General features: G+C 40.7%; 1 protein-coding gene across 1 annotated transcript in view; it reads right to left on the bottom strand.

Moving 5' to 3' along the window:
• Positions 1-20,313, bottom strand: part of atrn (attractin) — a 376,923-nt gene that overhangs the window by 273,667 nt on the left and 82,943 nt on the right. Inside the window, exons 5-9 of the mRNA XM_060840099.1 lie at positions 16,398-16,603; positions 14,374-14,536; positions 13,022-13,112; positions 11,842-12,085; positions 657-840 (exon numbers count right to left, since the gene is read on the bottom strand). Coding sequence (XP_060696082.1) covers positions 657-840; positions 11,842-12,085; positions 13,022-13,112; positions 14,374-14,536; positions 16,398-16,603 — 888 coding nt within the window. The remainder of the gene's footprint in view (positions 1-656; positions 841-11,841; positions 12,086-13,021; positions 13,113-14,373; positions 14,537-16,397; positions 16,604-20,313) is intronic.

Genomic DNA, 20,313 nt, shown 5'->3' with positions numbered 1-20,313 from the left:
TCCTGCTTCCTGCCCATGAGCCACTTCTCTATTCAATATATTGCCTCCAACACCATGGGCGCTTAGTTTATGACTTAATTTTTTTGTGGGGTACCTTGTCAAATGTCTTCTGCAATTCCAAATACAACACATCCACTGATTCCTCTCCATCCACTCTGGTTCAAACTTCCACGAAAAATTAATACACTAATCAGATGTGACTTCCCTTTCATGAAGCCATGCCGGTTCAACTTGATGAGCTGTGATTTTGCAAATGTTACGTTGCTTTCAACAACAGGATTTTCTTTTAAGAAAATATCTACATCTTATGAAATTCTTTTTGAAATATAGCTCTCAGTCACCAACTGAATTACTTTCATCAGAGGAAAATATCTAGGTTACAGGCATATCAGATGTACGGATTCTAAAAAAATCAACACTGATTGTCTTTGTTTCAACTACAGTTTTCTAATTTGTCTATGATCTGACCCTGTACTTCAAATGACCAATTTTGCATGGCTGTAAAGTTCACTGAGCTTATCATTTCTATTCATGAACATGGTGTTTGTACATCTTCAGAATGAAAATTTAATAATAACTGAAGGTAACTGTTACTTGAGGCAAAGCCAGAAGCAAAATATCAACCATTTGCATTTAATTTCATCAAAAACACTTACCAGGTACACGCATCTACATCATACTTGTACAGGTCATCTGTCAGGCCATACTTATTAGCACTGACAGCTTTGTATCCACCATGTATGTAAATTGCCTTGGTGTGGGGGTCATAAACACTGCTGTGACCATATCCTCCTTGAACCAAGGCTCCATTTGTTTGCAGTATATCCCATGTATCTTTACCTGTTCAAAAAGGACTGCATATTACTTCAAAGTGATACTTGTATTCACAGTCATACATGTGAAATTTGAGACAGAGATACGAGCATTGACCAGAAACTGAACAAGACCAGCCAAATATTATGACTACAACAGCTAATTGTAACTGGAAATCCTATTGTGACCACAAAGTCACAGTCTAACTCATCCATGCCAACCAGCTATCCTAAATTAATCTAGTCCCAATTGCCAGCAGTTGGCCCACCTTTCCTTTCATATACCCATCAAAATGCCTTTAAATGTTGTAATTATATCAGCCTCCACCACTTACTTCGGCAGTTCATTCCACACACGTACCAACCTCTGCATGAAAAGTTGCCCTTTTGGATCCCTTTTAAATCTTTCCCCTTTCACCCTAAACTTACGCTCGATAGTTCTGGTCTCCTCCACCCCAGAGAAAAGACCTTGTCTGTGTACCTGATCCATGCCAAAGATTTTATCAAACTCCTCTGATTTCTGACTTGCATAACCTACAAGCACAATGGACTATTCTCTACTTAACTGAATGATCCAATTGTTCCGATTTCAACATTCAGAACAAATTAGCCCACTTAACTGGTAACCCATTCAAGTGATTAAACATTCAATCCAGCCAATCCTGGCCCATCATATTTTAGCATCTACCAGCCACGAGTGCACGACAGCAATATGCCAAGACCTCATCAGCAGCAGCTCTCAAACCTATGATGTCTGCCCCTGAGAAAGACAAAGACAGAAGGTAGACAATGAATCGGTGAGCTCCACTCCAAATTAGACACCATCTTGGTTTTAAACAAATCACCATTCGATGTTTCTTGGCAAAAATCATGGAACACCCTTCCTGACAGCACGTTAGGTACAATTATAGCACATGGACTGCAACAGTTCAATAGGACCCACTGCACTCTCCCAATGACAATTATAGATGGATAATAGATGTTCATCTTATTAAAAAGATTTTTAAAAAGTCTGAGCACAAAACAAACATCTGAATTTGTTTTTGCCAGTCTTCGATTCCAGCTACCTATTTCAAGGAAACAACATCCCTGAATTTATTTTAACTTATGCTCAACTATAAATAATTTTACAAAGACTATTTTTGCAACTAGTATCCAATCTAAACAACATGCATATAACACCAAATGGAATAAGATTCAAATAACTACAATAATAAATCCCATGTTGAAATGGAACAATTTGATTGATTCAATCATGAAAAACCAGCAGCCATGGGCAAGAAATAGCAGCTCATACGTGGTTATTCCAGGAAAGGTCAGTAGTTCCTAACTTGCCTAGAATCATGATGCACAGTTGTCTGATTTTCTGGAAAAATCCACTGAAAATGCCAGACTTAGATTCAAGATAAATGAGAATTTTATTTCAGTCATGCAATTCACAGTCTGATCAAAGAATTGTATTTTTTTTTACTTTCACCTGATTTGCTCAAAAGATAGTGTGCCAATTTAATGCCAATTTCACACAGCAATATAACCTGGGCAATAGTTTGAAACAAACAGAAACATGAATACAGAATGAAAATGCTTCGTTCAAAATAGCCTGTTACAGTGAAATGACTGTCTGGCAAGGCTTTGCATTGTTGAGACAGCAGCTATACCCTACCTTTTAATATTCAAAGCAATTATGGTGGAGATTTTCTGCTAGTCCTTCCAGAACATCTGTGTTTCTAGAACTACTTTGCTATTGCTGATTACAATTGCAAATTTGTTCCAAGATTCTTTGAGATTTCTAGACACACAGGCACACATTTACCAGTTTAGTCAAGGATTTAATCTTACTTCATTTGGCTCTATTCCGGAAATCTTCGTATTAACTCAAAAACTATGGACATGCAGTTCGCAAACAACTGCAGAACTGTCAGCCCATGCACAGGATCCAACATTCTGAATTAAGTGAGCTCTTCTCATCCACTGTATAAATTTTCTTTTGAAATAAACCCAGATAATGTTGTGCATGTAATATTCCATTTAGACAACAAATGATCAACATTAGAAAGATAAATTTCCGCAAAATAAATAGGTTGCACAAAGTAGAAGAATTATGCTTTTAAAAATGACTGGATTCTCGATAATCCAAGATGGAGAATGGGAAAAAAGTATTTCTGTAAGAGTGGCTTTGTTTTTGAGGGATTTTAAGTGTTGGAGGTGATTTCCTCGAATTCCAGGAGCAGCAATTATTCTTTTATATGCTGTTGCATTGCTTTGGAATTTTGAAGGAAACAAAAGTCAAAACAATGGCATTTTTAAAAAGGAGAAGGACAGACAAAAGGCAGCACATGGTCAGTGAAGGAGAGAGAGAGAAAGAAACCTGCACTGTGAACTGACCCAGCAGTCAATCCGCACAGTTACTGCCTTTGCTGTTTGACTTCATATATCTCTAGACATCAGACTGCATCGAGGAAAACTGAAACAGCGAAATTCACAACTGATCTTGGAGAAAATTGTGTGAGAGAGCTCACAGCACAGGAACAGATAAATGCATAGTTTTTAAGTGTAGCCTTGCTGTAAATCTACATAGCGAGTAGAGTGGATTTTTTCCTGACTATATGTTTTATTGAGATCACTCTCTTGATTAAATTTTAAAAATATAAGCCATAAGCATTAAGTTAGCGAGGAGCAGTGTTTCTTTTTAGAGCAATAAGATGGTGCTATTTTCTGGGTCTGAAGCTTGCGAAGGAGCAAAGATGGCCTCTAGTAGAGGGATATGTTCTTCTTGTCAGATGTGGGAGTTTAGGGAGAGTTTACATGTTACTGAGTTATGCCTGCAGGAAATGTCTTCGATTGCGAATTCTATCAGATCAAATGCATCGGTTAGATTGACAGTGAGAGAGCTAGCTGATGTGTTGGATGGCAGTTATCGGAAGGGAGAAAAGCCACAGATACAGACAGATCGATGGTTAACTCCTGAAAAGAAAGGGCAGGTAGGCAGGTAGCACAGGAGTCTTCTGTGGCTGGTCCCCATTTCAAACAGGTATGCTGTTTCGGAAAACGTCATGGGTGATGGACTCTCAGGGGAATGTAGCACGAACAGCCAAGTTTCTAGTATTGAGACAGGCTCGAATGCAATGAGGGGTACATTGGGTTTCAAGCAATCGATTGTGATGGGGGAACTCTCTGGTCAGAGGCAGCAGCTAAAAGTCAGAATGGTGTGTTGGTTCCCTAGTGCCAGGATCAAGGACATTGCAGAGATGGTGCAGAATGTTCTCAAGAGGGAGAGGGACCAGCACGAGAACATTGGAACAAATGACATAGGAAGAGAAAAAGGATGAAATTCTGAAGGAAGAACATAGAAAGATCGAAAAGAATGTAAAAAGGACGGTCTCAAGGGTATGAATACCTGGATTAGTCCCGGTGCTACAAGCTAGTGAGTGGGGAATAGGACGATGGAGTGAACGAATGCATGGCTGAGGAGCTGGTGCATAGGAAAAGAGTTTGCACTTTTAGATCACTGGAATCTCTTTTGGGGTAGAAGTGACCTCTACAAGAAGGATGGATTGTACCTGAAATGGAAGGGGGGCTAATATACTGGCAGGGGGATTTGATCGAGCTGTTCAGGAGGATGTAAACTGGTAAGGTGCGTGGGGGGGGGGGTTGGCGCGGCAGTCAAACAGTCAGGGCAGGCAGAGGCAAAGCATAGAACAAGATAGGACTGATGCATTGAAGTAAAAGCAGTTTAATGTAAGAGGCCTAATGGGAAGGCAGGTGAACTCAGGGCATAATTAGGATCATGGGATTGGGATAGCAATGACAGAAGTGTGGCCCAGGGATGGACCGGACTGGCAGATTAATGCTCCTGCATATAAATGTAATAGGAACAATAGAAAGGGGACGGGGAACGAGAGGAGGGGGAGTGGCATTTTTGATAAGGGATAGCATTACAGCGGTACTTAGGGAGGATATTCTTGGGAATACATTCAGGAAAGTTACTTGGGTGGAACTGAGAAATAAGAAAGGGATGATCACCTTATTGGGATTGTATTATAGACCCCCAATAGTCAGCAGGAAATTGAGAGACAAATGTGCCAGGAGATCTCAGCTATCTGTAAGAATAACAGGGTGGCTATGGTAGGGGATTTTCTTAAGTGTGTACAAGACAATTTACTGATTCAATATGTGCATGTACCTACTAGAGAAGGTGCAAAATTTGACCTACTCTTGGGAAATAAGGCAGGGCAGGTGACTAAGGTGTCAGTGGGGGAGCACTTTGGGATGAATGATCATAATTCTATTAGTTTTAAACTAGCGATAAGGATAGACTGGATCTAAAAGTTGAAGTTCTAAATTGAAGGAAGGATAATTTTGATGGATTAGAACTTTCAAAAGCTGATTGGAGGCAAATGTTCACAGGTAAAGGGAAGGCTAGAAAATGGGAAGCTTTCAGAAATGAGATAACAGGAATCCAGAGACAGTATATTCCTGTTAGGGTGAAAGGAACAGCTGGTAAGAGTACAGAATGCTGAATGACGAAAGAAATTGAGGGTTTAGTTAAGAAAAAGAAGGAATCTTTTGTCAGGTATAGACAGGAGAGATCGAGTGAATCCTTAGAAGAATATAAAGGCAGTAGGAGTATACCGAAGAGGGAAATAGGAGAGTAAAAAAAAAGAGGACGAGATAGCTTTGGCAAATAGGGTTAAGGATAATCCAAAAGGTTTTTATAAATACATTAACGACAAAAGGGTAACTATGAAGAGAATAGAGGCCCCTCAAAGATCAGCAAAGCAGCCAATATGTGGAGCTGCAGGAGATGGGAGAGATACTAAATGAGTATTTTGCATCAGTGTTTACTGTGGAGGAGGACATGAAAGACATAAAATGTGGGGAAATAAATGGTGACATCTTGAAAAATGTCCATATTACAGAGGTGATGGTTCTGGATGTCTTGAAATGCATAAAAGTGGATAAATCATCAGGACCTGATCAGGACCTAAAACCCTGTGGGAAGCTAGGGAAGTGATTGCTGGGCCCATTGTTGAGATATCTGTATCATCGATAGTCACAGGTGAGGTGCCAGAAGACTGGAGGTTGGTAAACCAGATGCCACTGTTTAAGAAAGGTGGTAAGGACAAGCCAGGGAACTATGGAGCAGTGAGCTTGACATCGGTGAGGGACAGGATTTGCACGTATTTGGAAAGGCAAGGACTGATTAGGAAGAGTCAACATGGCTTTATGCGTGGGAAATCATGTCTCACAAACTTGATTGAGTTTTCTGAAGAAGTAACAAAGAAGATTGATGAGGACAGAGCGGTAGATGTGATCTGTGTGGACTTGAGTAAGGCGTTCAACAAGGTTCCTCATGGGAAACTGATTAGCAAGGTTAGATCTCATGGAATACAGGGAGAACTAGCCATTTGGATACAGAACTGACTCAAAGGTAAAAGACAGAGGGTGGTGGTGGAGGGTTGTTTTTCAGACTGGAGGCCTGTGACCAGTGGAGTGCCACAACGATCAGTGCTGGGTCCACTGCTTTTCGTCATTTATATAGTTGCTTTTGTTGTGAACATAAAGAGGTACAGTTAGGAAGTTTGCAGATTTCACCAAAATTGGATGTGTAGTGGACAGTGAAGGAGTACAACAGGATCTTGATCAGATGGGCCAACCGGCTGAGGAGCGGCAGATAGAGTTTAATTTAAATAAGTGCAAGGTGCTGCATTGTGGAAAGGCAAATCAGAGCAGGACGTATGCACTTAATGGTGAGTGTTGCTGAACAAAGAGACCTTGGAGTGCAGGTTCATAGTTCCTTGATAATGGAGTCACAGGTAGATAGGATAGTGAAGGTGGCGTTTGGTATGCTTTCCTTTATTGGTCAGAGTATTGAGTACAGGAGTTGGGAGGACATGTTGTGGCGATACAGGACATTGGCTAGGCCAGTTTTGGAAGATTGCTTGTAATTCCAGTCTCTTTCCTATCGGAAGGCTGTTGTGAAACTTGAAAAAAAAATTTAAATGGCGGTTGCCAGGGTTGGAGAATTTGAGTTATAGGGAGGGGCTGAATAGGCTGGGGCTGTTTTCTCTGGAGCATCGGAGGCTAAGGGGTCAAGTTATAGAGGTTTATAAAATGTGGAGCATGGATAGGATAAATAGACTACATCTTTTCCCTGGGGTGGGGAAAGTCCAGAACTAGAATGCATAGGTTCAGGGTGAGAGGGGAAAGATATAAAAGGGACCTAAGGGAGAACTTTTTCACGGAGAGTGTGATACGGGCATAGAATGAACTGCCAGAGGAAATGTTGAAGGTTCGTACAACTGGAGCATTTAAAGGCATCTGGACAGGTATGTGAATAGGAAGGGTTGAGGGGGATACAGACCAAGTGCTGGCAAATATGACTAAGTTAGGTTACAATGTCTGGTCGGCATGAACAAGTCAGATTGAAGGGACTGTTTCCGTGCTATGCATCTCAATGACTCTATTCCTGCTCAAGCATATTACCAACCTCTTTTCCACCTGCTTAAATGGGAATGAAAGGAAGTTTTGATTACTGTTTTCACCCCCTTAGTACAAAGCCTTCATATTTAATAGCTTTCTGAGCACTTCAGTTTTGAAGGATTGTGGAAAAAAATGGTTTATTTCAAGTACTGTGGATGCAGAGTTTTTTTTCCTGAGAGAAACGAGGGCTACCAGGAAGTTTTTAAGAGATTGAGATCCAAACCAGAGACCTTACACCATAGGGCCTCCCACCCACCCACCTCCTCTCACCTTACTTAGAGTCTGTAAACTCAGTAAGTTTTCAAGCTCCCTCTTTTTTTTATTTTCTTCTCTTCCATGTTTAGTCCTGTGTGGGCTTTCAGATTAGCGGGGTATGGCTGATAGGGCAGTTGCATGTTCCTCCTGCAGAATGTGGCACGTGAGAGACTCTTCACATGTCTATGCTGAGCACATCTGCGGGAAGTGCACCCAACTCCAGCACCTTGAAAACTGAGTTAAGGAACTGGAGCTGGAGCTGGATAAACTGTGAATCATCCGAGAGGCTGAGAGAGAAATTGAGAGGATGTCAGGGAGGTGGTCACTCCTCAGACACAGGATAAGGAAAGCTGGGTTACAGTCAGGGGGTGGAAAGGGAATCAATGGTCAGAGGAAGGAATCCCTGTGGCCATTCTCCTCAGCAGTAAGCACTGTGGCTCAGAAGGGAAGGGGGGAGAACAGAGAAGCACGAGTGGTAGCAGACTCAGTAGTTAGACAGATTGACAGGAGATTTTGTGGGAAGGAACTGGACACCCAGAAGGTTTGTTGTCCTGGCTCATTGCTGAGGAGGCAAGTGTCAGATCTCGCAGTGGGAGAAGACTTTGGTGACAGTGACCACAACTGATTCACATTTACCATATTTTGGATTAGTGGTGCTGGAAGAGCACAGCAGTTCAGGCAGCATCCAAGGAACAGCAAAATCGAAGTTTCGGACCATAGCCTTGGAGAGGGAAAGGAGCAGTTACCAAGGAAAAATATTCAATTGGGGAAAAGGAAATTATGACACTATCAGACAGAAGTTGGGAAGTACAGATCAGGGCAATTGTTCCACAGAAAGGGCACAACAGACATGTGGAGACTGTTTCAGGAGCAAGTGATGGTGGGCGGCACGGTGGTTAGCACTGCTGCCTCACAGCACCTGAGACCCGGGTTCAATTCCCGACTCAGGTGACTGACTGTGTGGAGTTTGCACGTTCTCCCCGTGTCTGCGTGGGTTTCCTCCGGGTGCTCCGGTTTCCTCCCACAGTCCAAAGATGTGCGGGTCAGGTGAATTGGCTATGCTAAATTGCCCGTAGTGTTAGGTAAGGGGTAAATGTAGGGGTATGGGTGGGTTGCGCTTCGGCGGGTCGGTGTGGACTTGTTGGGCCGAAGGGCCTGTTTCCACACTGTAAGTAATCTAATCTAATAATGATGCAGACGTTTGCTCCTCTGAGACAGGTAAGAGGAGGTAAGATTAAGGAACCTTGAATGATGAGAACGAGGAGTTTATCGTCAAAAGGAAGAAGGCAGCTTACGCAAGGTGGCGGAAGCAAGGATCCAGCAGAGCTTTAGAGGATTACAAGCTAACTAGGAAGGAGCTCAGAAAAGGACTGAGGAGAGCCAGCAGGGGGCAGAAAAAGGCTTGGCAGGAAGGATTAGGGAGAACCCAAAGGCATTTTACTCATACATGAGGAATAAGACAATGATCAGGGAGAAGGTAGGGCCGATCAGGGATAGCGTAGGGAACTTGTGTGTGGAGTCTGAGCAGATAGGGGAAGCCCTAAATGGGTTTCTTGCTTTGGTTATCATGAAGGAAAGGGACCTTGTTGTGAATAAGAACTTAGTGGAGCTGGGAAACAGACTTGAACAGATCAAGATTGATGAAGTTGATGTGCTGGAAAGTTTGGCAAACATTAAGATTGATAAGTCCCCAGGACCAGACCAGATTTTCCTAGGTTGTTCTGGGAAGCAAGAAAGGAGGTTGTTGAGCCGCTGGCCAAGACATTTATCTCCTCATTCTTCATGGGGGTCGTACCAGAGGGCTTGAGGGAGACGAATGTTGTTCCTCTTTTCAAGCAGGGTAATAGGGAAATCCCTGGCAATTACAGACCAGTCAGTCTTACATCTGTGGTCAGCAAGGATTTGGAAAGAATACCGAAGGATAGGATTTATAACTAGTGGGAAAAGCATAGCTCCATTAAAGGCAGTCAGCATGGCTTTGTGAGGGGAAGGTCATGCTTCATAAATCTTATGGAGTTATTTGAGGTGTCAAGACAGGTCAATGAAGGTCAAGCAGTGGATGTGGTGTAAGTACTGATGGAAGTCACTAAAGAATTTGATAGGGTTCCCCATGGTAGGCTCATTCATAAAGTCAGGAGGTATGGGATACAGGGAGATTTGGCTATCTGGATTCAGATTTGGATGGCTGACAGAAGGCAGAGAGTGGTTGTTGATGGAAAGTCAGTGGAGGTCAATGGTGAGTCATGTCCCACAAAGCTCTTTTCTTGGGCCTCTGCTCTTTGTAGTTTTCACAAATGACTTGGATGAGAAGGGTGAGAGGTGGGTTAGTAAATTCGCAGATGACACAAAGGTTGGAAGTGTCATCAACAGTATCGAGGGGTGTTGCAGGCTGCAGTGCGACATAGACAGGATGCAGAACTGGGCTGAGAAATGACAGATGGAGTTCAATCTGGATAATTGCAAAGTGATGCATTTTGGAAGGTCAAACTCGAATGCTGAATATAGGATTAAAGACAGAATTCTTGGCAGTGTGGAGGAACAGAGGGATCTGAGTGTGCAAGTACATAGATCCCTCAAAGTTACCACCCAAGTGGATAGGGTTGTCAAGAAAGCACATGGTGTTTTGGCTTTCATTAACAGGGGTATTGAGTTTAAGAGCTGCGAGGTTTTGCTACAGCTCTGCAAGTACCTAGTGAGACCACACTTGGAATATTGTGTCCAGTTCTGGTCACCCAATTGTAGAAAAGATAGAGGCTTTGGAGAGGGTGCAAAGAGGGTTTACCAGATGCTGCCTGGACTGGAGGGCTTGTCTTACAAAGAGAGGTTGACTAAGCTCGGTACTTTCTCTCTGGAGAGGAGGGAGGGAGGTGACCTGATTGAGATATACAAGGTAATGAGAGGCATGGATAGAGTCAATAGCCAGAGACTTTTCCCCAGGCCAGAACTGACTGGCACAAGTGGTCTTAGTTTTAAGATATCAGGAGGAATGTAGAGAGGAGACATCAGAGGTGCGTTCTTTACGCAGAGAGTTGTGAATGCATGGAATGCGCTGCCAGCGGTGGTAGTGGAAGCTGAGTCACTGGGGATATTTAAGCGACCGCTGGACATGCACATGAACAACCATGAATTGAGGGGTATGTAGGTTAGGTTATTTTATTTTAAATCAGGAATAATCCTCGGCATAACATCGTGGGCTGAAGGCCTGTTCTGTGCTGTATTTCTCTATGTTCTAAAAATCACAGTTTCAGTTAATTACTTCAATTGACTTCTTATATATCAATTGCCAGGGTTCCATGGCCATTTTGTTTATATATTGTTTGTGAAGACAGTGAAGGAAAAAGCACGCCCAGTTTCTGAAGTACCCGAATAGATGCGGCCATCATGAAACTGGATTGTCCTCTTGGAAGGCCTCTGAAAAACCTTTCACAGGAAGCTGTGCCAGCCAAGACTCCAGGAGACATCTGCATATAGCCAATTACCTGCATGTACTATAGCAAGACAGACTGACAGCTACTTGAACAGTCCACACCTGATCATTTCCTTCCTTCTAGAATTAATCATTATTGGCCAAGTGTTTTATCCCAAAGTGAATCACAGGAAAGAAGCGTTCATTTTTTTTCCTTTTTCACTAGGTCATAGGAGGTTGAGAGGCGACGTTGTAACAGTATATAAAAGAATGAGGGGTATAGATAGAGTTAATGGTAGTTATCTTTTCTCAAGGATGGGAGATTTCAAGACAAAGGGGTGCATTTTTAAAGTGACAGGAGAGATACTTTAAAAAAGACACAAGGGGCAATCTTTTTCAACAGTGTGGAACGAACTTCCTGAGGAAGTGGTGGATGTGGGTAGAATTACAACACTGGACAAGTACATAAATAGAAAAGGCTTGGAGGGATATAGGCCAGAAGCAGACAGGTGGAACTAGTTTAGTTTGGGATCATGTTCAGCAAAGACTGGTAGGAACTAAGGGTCTATTTCCATGTTCTATGACTCTATGTATGCTCTGTGTTATTTGGATGGATTAACATTCTGTTTTATATTGCAACCTGTGCGGATCAAACAATCTTGGCAACTTTGTTGAATAAATTTTCTTTTCTAACAAATCAATAATTGTGTGTTCATTAAATAAACCAGGGTGATGAATCATTTGATTCAAAATCTAACAGAAAAAGTATATTATAAGCCACTTTGGGAGCTGGATAAACAAACTAAACTTATTTTGTAACTTGCAGCAGAGTGGGACTCGAGAGAGAAATTGCATTGCTTCTATCTTGGTTGTAATAGTACTCACCAAGATTGTATTCTTGTATTTTGCTGATGTATCCATAAAGCGGACAGTACCCAAAGATGACCAACATCACCACACGACCATCTTTCAACTGCACAATATGCGCCGAGTGGCCGACAACTGCATACTGTTGCTTAGCCTTTGGAGTCAGCTGCATCCATGATTGATTCTGAGTGTGAAACACCCAGAGCTGGTTTGTGACATTCCCTGTCGAATCGATTTTACCTCCATACATATAAATTTTATCCTAAAATGTTAAAAGGAAAACTAAATTAACATCAGCATCAATTACTTGGACGTGATTAAAGATGGAGCATCTATAATAGGCAAATTTAATAGCAATAGAATACTAAAGGTAAAATCAATTTCAATTAACTGACATTGTAATTTTCAGATATAATCAAGTAACAGAAATATTTTGCACTTTATAATATCCATGCGGGATGCAAACTAAGAAATAGCCATAAACAACATGGGTGGCATGGTGGCTCATGGTTAGCACTGCTGCCTCACAGCGCCAGGGATCCAGGTTTGATTCCAGCTGGTGTGTGAAGTTTGCACATTCTCCCCATGTCTGCATGCGTTTCCTCCAGGTGCTCCAGTTTCCTCCCACAATCCAAAGAGGTGCAGGTTAAATGGATTGGCCATGCTAAATTGTCCACTGTTCAGGGATTTATAGGTTGGTTGCATTAATCAGGGGTTAAATGTAGGGAAATGGGTCTGTGTGGGTTATTCTTCAGAGGGTCGGTGTGAACTTGTTTGGCCAAAGGCCTGTTTCCACGCCAAAGGGATTCTACGATTCTGTGATAACAAAATGATGCGTCAAATAATGTTTACTCATATTGGTGAGCCTGATGAAATGTTTCAGGTGGACAAATCCAACATGTCTCTTTGCCAAGAAAGCACTTCAGCTCAACAAGATCACATATCAAACTTATTGATTCATGATGGCACGGTATAGCTCACATGTGAGCTTGAAATTGATATCGGGAATCCATTTCTCAGAGGCACGAGGTATTGGAAACTCAGGGCACACCAGAAATAGAGATGGTACAGCAACACATATACAACACCTGAAGTGTGGCCAGATGTAAACTGCACATTTAAAACAACCATCAAAATTTATAAACACTGCAAGCTTCTTATTCTGAATTGCCAATTCTGTCCAAAGTTCATCTATTACCTTGTACAAAGCCACAGAATGCCCATATCTCCCGACGACCCCATTTGCAGATTTATTCAATGGAAACCATTGCAGATCCCTCAGATCGAATCTGTGAGCAAGAAGCACAGAGAAAAAAAAAATCACAGCCATTCCCATGACCATCTGGCCTGGATTTTCCAATACAATCTGAAGCAACATTAAAGCAAATCTGAAACAGAGGAAGAAAGGGAGCACTAAATTTTAAGTTACTGCTATCACTACTGTAAGCTCGCATCATCGTTCATCCAATCTCTCAAACATAGGAACACAGAAATAGGAATAATCCATTCAGTTCCTTTAGTCTGTTCCACCACTGAATGAGAGCTTGGCTGACCTGTGATCTAACTCCATATACCTGCCTTTTGCTCACACCCCTTGAATTTTTGTTAAGGGAAGGTATTATCTATCTCAGGTTAAAAAGCGTTTCTTAACCTCTCCCCGAAACAACAGCCTGGCCCTACTTTTTAAACTGTGCCCCCTCATTCTAGAAAGCCCAAACAGTGGAAATAGTTTATCTAGCTAGCCTTTTCTTATTGATATGTTGAACACTTTGATAAATCACCCCTTAACTTAAATTCTTGAGAAACAGGTCTAATTTGTACAATATCTCCTTATAACATAACCCATGAAGCCGAGGTATCATTCTTCTAAATATATGTGTACTCTCTCCAATGTCATTATGTTCTTCCTCAGAAGTGGTACCCAGATCTAGTATGTATAGACTATCATTTTAGATACTGATGAAATGCAAAATAGAAGGGGATTGTTCAACAAAGACATGATCAAAATTCCAAATTAGTTAATGCAAAGACACGTCAGTGCCAGCAGGGGGCATTTGCTAACAAAATTTCTATTAATTCAAAGTTGTGAACAATGAATAGCGATGGATTAAGCAAAAAAATCATGTGAAAATAATCTTGGTGAACTTGCAAAGTACAGCATTACTATTAAGAATTTCATAATCAAGTTTTGATTTTAATAAATAATACCATTTTAAGAATGACTGCTGAGAGGCATTGTGTTTGCACAAATTGAAGAGCATTAACTGCCAATTACACAAATTCTGGCAGACCTGTCATGTTAGGATTCGGTATGATCATGATTAAAATGTGTAACAAAACACGAGCACAAAGTAACGAATAAAAATTGCACGAAAAGCTTACCAAGCAGATTTTTCACGATGTTATGAGAATTCTGCAGTGCTTGAACACAACGGTGTCAGGGAGTAATTTCAGAATATAGAGACTACAGCACTGAGAATGACAACAAACCGAATAAAAGCAATGCGCTCAAAAAGCTCTAAAAATAGGGCCAAGGTTTGATTTACTTACGCTGCAACCATCTGGTACTCTGAGTAATTAAACACATAGCCTCCAATAACCCACATGATATCGTCATTGACAACGGCCTTATGGGATGCCCGGGCGAGCATAGGTACCGCATATTCTTTCCAATCCCAAAAGGGCTGATTAGCTGGCAATGAGCAGTCGGGACCTGGAGAGTATTTTATAAAACATTATGTTTGCAGAAAATATGACCATCCATTAAAGATAAAAACAAATTTCAAAGTCAACCGATCATCAAATCTTTGTGAACATGAACAAGGAAAGCTAACTTGTTAATATTTAATATCAAGAGAAACAAATCAAATTTTAGCAACACTCAACCTTCTCCAGCAATACGACATTATAGAATACAGATGGTAGTACAATAAATGTCATCATTATCCCCACACAAGCACTCAGCAATAGTCAGAGAACAAACTGCCAATTTATTATCAGCCACTCCCATATTAACATTTTTACTCGCCAACACCCACAACAGGCTGCGATCCTAAAACAACAGGTTTATTGTAACAACCTATTTAGTTTGCCAATATTCTTTATGTGCATTCAAATGCGTACCAATGTAATTCACTTTTTACTGTTCCTGAAATGGCTTCAAAAGCTGCTCAGTTGCCTCAAAGCTGCTACAAAAAAAACTGTATTAAATAAAAATACTAAATACATGGAACTCAGTATTCACCTTAGATTTGGAGCCACCCAGCCCTAATCAGCCTTCCTCATTACTAAGCCAAAATAAAGAGCTGCCCCATACACTGGTCAAACAAATTAAATTGAAGAGGGTGTAGAAAAGATTTACAAGAATATTACCAGACCGGAAGCATTTTAGAATCCCTAGAGTGTAGAAACAGGCCATTTGGCCCAACAATCTACACCAACCCTCCGAAGAATAACATGCCCAGTAAATCATACTCAGAATCAAACCTGACAGCCAGTGGACCAGATTCCTCCATCATCCCTATGTAGATCTTGTCCTGGAAGGACAGATCCAACACAGCACAATGGTATACTGTCTGCAGGGAATGGCTGTGCGAGTCATACAGCATGGAAACATCCCTTTTGGTCCAACTCGTCCATGCCGAAGTTTCCCAAACTAAACTAGCCCCATTTGACTGCGTCTAGCCCAAACCCCTCTAGATATTTCCTGATTATGTACCTATCCAAATGTCTTTCAAATATTGTAATTGTACCTGCATCTACCACTTTCTCTGGCAGTTCATTCCATACATGAATCACCCTGTGTGAAAAAGTTGTCCTCATGTCCCTAATAAATCTTTCTCCTCTCACCTTAAAATTATGGTCTGTAGTTTTGAACTCCCTCCCCTGGGAAAAAGGCCTTAGCTATTCACTTTATCGATACCCCTCATGATTTTATAAACCTCTATAAAGGTCATGCCTCAACCTCCGAAGCTCCACTGAAAAAAAGTCTCAACTATTCCAGCCTCTCCTTATAACCATGATAGCTCAGTGGTTAGTATTGCTGCCTCACAGCACCAGGGATCCAGGTTTGAGCTAATGCTTAATCAGGGATGCTTCTTTACTCTTAACTTTTAATGGTTTCAAAGAGAAACATTCAATGGCTGATAAGCCAAAACTCAAAGCACAACTTCAAGGTTTATGGCTTAAAAAGTGAAGCCAGGATGAGGAGAAATATTTATTGGCAATAAGCAATTACAATTTGGAATCTACAAGCCAATAGAGTGAATACAAATTCAATCATGTTCAAATAGTCTTCAAAAGGAATTGAATAAATACATAAAGAAAATAATTAGTGTGATCTGGAGATGCAGCAAGGGATTGGGACTAATTAGAATGCTCTTGGAAACTTTATCAGCCAAATGGCCCCCTTCTGAGCTGTATTAAATTAATGGTTCCGAATTGTTGCAGTTACTTAATGCTGAACCTCAGCACTTTCTACAGTACAGAGAAGAAAATGGAGGTGGGGCAGGAAGTGGAAAACATAAATCATATAAATTGGTTTCTCTCTTTGACAATTATTCATAGCGACTCACCTTGCCAGCTATCATTGCATACACATGCTTTGGTATCATTCAGATCACACTTTCCATGATGTGGAAACCCACAATTGTCTCTGCAGTAAGGGACATTACAATCTTCTCCTTTCCAGTATTCACTGCACACACAGTACACAGTGCTGTTGTCAGCATCTGCCTGGCATTCTCCGTGGCCTGAGCAGTTGTTTGGGCAGGAATTGATACTGTTTAAAAGCAAAACAAATTTATTTTTAAACTGAACAATTAACTTAAAGATAAAAATCATTTTAGTAGTTAACTCCTACATTATTTTAACTGAAAAATCTTGAACAAATAAGTGTAATTTTTAGACTCACTCCTCAAAGCACACAATAACAATTAACCAAAATGAGAACATGCTGCACCACATTTAGCAAAAACACCACACCACCACCCCCAAACGTGGCTTCCAGCCAAATTATCAGACCATAGATGAAACTAATATGAGTTCTGAAAGCTGGATGCACACCTTGAAGTAAAGTGGCTGGTAGAGTATAGGGGGTAAAGAATTATGGAGATTTTTGCTTTCAAAGATCGCCCAAATCATGACAATCAATCAAATTGCTTCAGCAGAAAAAAACAGAGGACCATCAACTGAACTTAATCAAGGCTGAGTCAAATAGATTTTGAGACACAACAAAGTCAAGGTTTTCTTTTGAGGTGGGAGAGAATACAGACAAAGTGGAATGGAGACCACACAACTGGACTTCACCAGTTTCCTCATTTTCCCCTTCCCCCAACTGACCCCAGTTCCAACCTTCCAGCTCAACACTGTCCTCACGACCTGTCCCCACCTGCTAATCTTCCTTTTTACCTATTTGCTCCACCCCCTCTCCAACCTATCACCTTTACCTCCACCTCCATTCACCTATTGCACTCTCAGGTGCCATGATATCTACAGGACATTTGAAGTGGGTGAACAGCTAGTGGTTATGGTTTGCATCAATACCAACAATGTAGGTAAGCAAATTGTGAGCCCAAGATTGTTACCACTGGTACCTGTTATTCAGAATCGAAATAGCCACGGTACTAAAAATGTGAACATTTTTTGCAATGTTAAAACTAGTCAAGACTCGAAACTTTGCGTCTTAATGCGCAAAGCATTCACAATAAAATGGATGAATTATGTTAATAGATTATGAACAGATAGGATATATACTGAGTTATGACACAGGGTAAACCCTCCTGCTTAATTTAAAACCAGCAACACAGAAAGATTTATCCCGTGCAGTAACTTGTAAATAGTTTTTGGTCAGTCGAAGTTTTAAAGTAAAAATCACGCAACACCAGGTTATAGTCCAACAGGTTTAATTGGAAGTGCTCTGAAAGCTAATGTGCTTCCAATTAAACCTGTTGGACTATAACCTGGTGTTGTGTGATTTTTAATTTTGTACACCCCAGTCCAACATCAGCATCTCCAAATTGTATTTAAAGTAAAATTTAACAACTTTATTTCTTCACGTGTATCAGAGTATAATTAACTAATAACTATTTACAATTCCTTTCTCTAACCTAGCTTTACCTTCCCTTCGAGAATACTCTTCCGATAAAACTCCCAATTAAAATTTATAAAACAGCACATCTCATCTCAAAACCAGGCCACTTTCAATTTTCTTTGAATTCCTGTCATCATCTTCTTGGGAAGTCTGCTTCACAGGTTACTGATCGATAAAGGTACCTTTTAAGAGAGCTATTTTCTGGACAGTGCGCAGATATTGTTGGCTTGGCAGTGGATTAGAATTTGGTATTTTTCGGTGTATCATTTAAACTGATTGGCCAAATTTGAATCTGTTTTGTTGTTTCCAGATGTTACATTGTGTCTTACTGAGAACACTTGGTTGCTCTCACTGCTTCAAGGTATAGTACACCCACATCTTCATAACAAGTGGGCTTACAAATGTGGCCACAAGGTGACCAGGAATGGGAAGTAAACATCCAAGGCTACTCAGTATTTAAGGATAGATTAAAAAATGGTACAGGAGATGGGATAGTATGTTTGTAAAAGGACACATTAATGCAATAGGGAAGAAGGGTATCAGCTCTAGTGCAAGTGGGATCTGCATGAGTATTTCTTAGAAACACCAAGGGACAGAAAACAATAATTGGTGCTGTAAATTGACTGCCAAACTGTATTGGCAATGCAGGGGAAGACACTAAGCAAGAAATTAGAGACATAGCAATAACAGTACCATTACAATCATGGCCAATGTAAATCCGCATATAAATTGTGCAAATAAAAATCAGTAACCACACCAAAGAGGAGGAAGCAAATACTGAGTACAAGGTAGGTTTTGGATCAATACATTGAGGGACCAACTACAGATACCTCCTATACTAATATTTTGTAATGAGAATATAATAACTTCATCGAGCTTTGTGCAGAGTTACAACAATATTCATTGGATTTTAGAAGAATGAAAGAGAATTGCACAGAAACCTATGAAATTCTAACAGCAGAAGACAATGTAAATGCAGGAAGGATGGTTCCAAACAGTGAAAGTATTCAGGACTGAATGCAGAGAAATTTTGCAAGTTTTGAAAAGATTTGTAGCTCAGGTGGAGGTTCTGGACCTAGCTTTGCTCCCTGAGCTGGGAGATTGGTTTTCAGTAGAAAAATTTATCAGAGTGGTGGACCTGTGGAATTCTCTGCTCCAGAAAGCAGTCAAGATCAACACATTAAATGGTTTCAATAAGAAAACAGATATATTTCTTAGGGTCAAAGAGATCAAAAAACATGAGGTGAAAGCAGTAACAGGGTACCGGGTTGGGTGGTAAGCTATAATCATACTGGAGGATGGAACAGACTCAAAAGGGCAAAATGGCATGCTCCTGCTCCTATTTTCTATGTTTTTATGTACACTCAATTTTGGGAGATTCTCCACTTTAGTAAGAAAAACAGAGTATTTCTTAAATTGTATGACATTATAAGAAACGTTATACTTACTTCCCTTATCTAAATAATGAAAATGCAAATACACAAAAGGACCAAGGTATACTTGTCAATATATCACTGAAGACCAACATGCAGTTGCAGCAGGTTATAAGGAAGGCGAGTGGAATTTTGGTCTTTAATGCAAAGGTATAGTACAGAGGTGAAACCTTGCTTCTTGTACAAGTGGAGCTAAACCGTACCTGGAATACTACACATAATTTTGGTCTTATTACCTCAGGAAAGACATGCAATAATTGGGTGACAAAGATTCACCAGACTTGTTGTCAAGATTGTGGGAACGATCCAAAGAGAGAGAGAGAGCCAGTTCAGAGAATGAGAGATATTTTCTGTGAGGCTCACAAAATATTTAAAGGAATAGAAGGGAAGGTGCAAGATGTTTCCCGTGGTTGGGGAGTCTAAAACCAGGTACACAACTTAAAAATAAGGGGGATGCCACTTCAAAAAAATTACTTTACTCAGAGGGTTGGAAACTTTGGAATTCTCTACCACAGAGAATCTTTGAGTATGTTTTAAGGTAGAGATGGTTAGATTTCCAATTATTAGCAGCATACAGGATTATGGGAATGGGAGGAGTAAAAAGGCACTGAATTGTTCAATGATTATATTGAATAATATTGAGGCAGCATGACAGGCTGAATGGCCTACTCTTGTTCGTAAGTTCCAATGTGCCCTTCAGCACAGATCACGGGGACTTGTGTTGCTGAGAATGATTCTTCTCGAACAACACAAAGCTACTGAATGTGCCTGTTTCAGTGTCTAATAAACAATCCAAATGCCCAGTCAAAAGGAGGAAGCTCTCTTCATATCCTGGGCTATATTAAATCAACCATCCCCAGTAAAATGTTTAATATCAGTAATGACACTACTGCACAAAAACTGGCTGTTGCAATGACCTAACTGATGCCACTTAAAAAATAAATAATGTTATGCATTTAGATATAT

Source organism: Hemiscyllium ocellatum, chromosome 1, assembly GCF_020745735.1.
Source record: "Hemiscyllium ocellatum isolate sHemOce1 chromosome 1, sHemOce1.pat.X.cur, whole genome shotgun sequence".
In the NCBI taxonomy this organism is placed as follows: Eukaryota; Metazoa; Chordata; class Chondrichthyes; order Orectolobiformes; family Hemiscylliidae; genus Hemiscyllium; species Hemiscyllium ocellatum.
The sequence above is the reverse complement of the archived record's forward strand: the minus strand, read 5'-3'. Positions and strand labels throughout refer to the sequence as shown.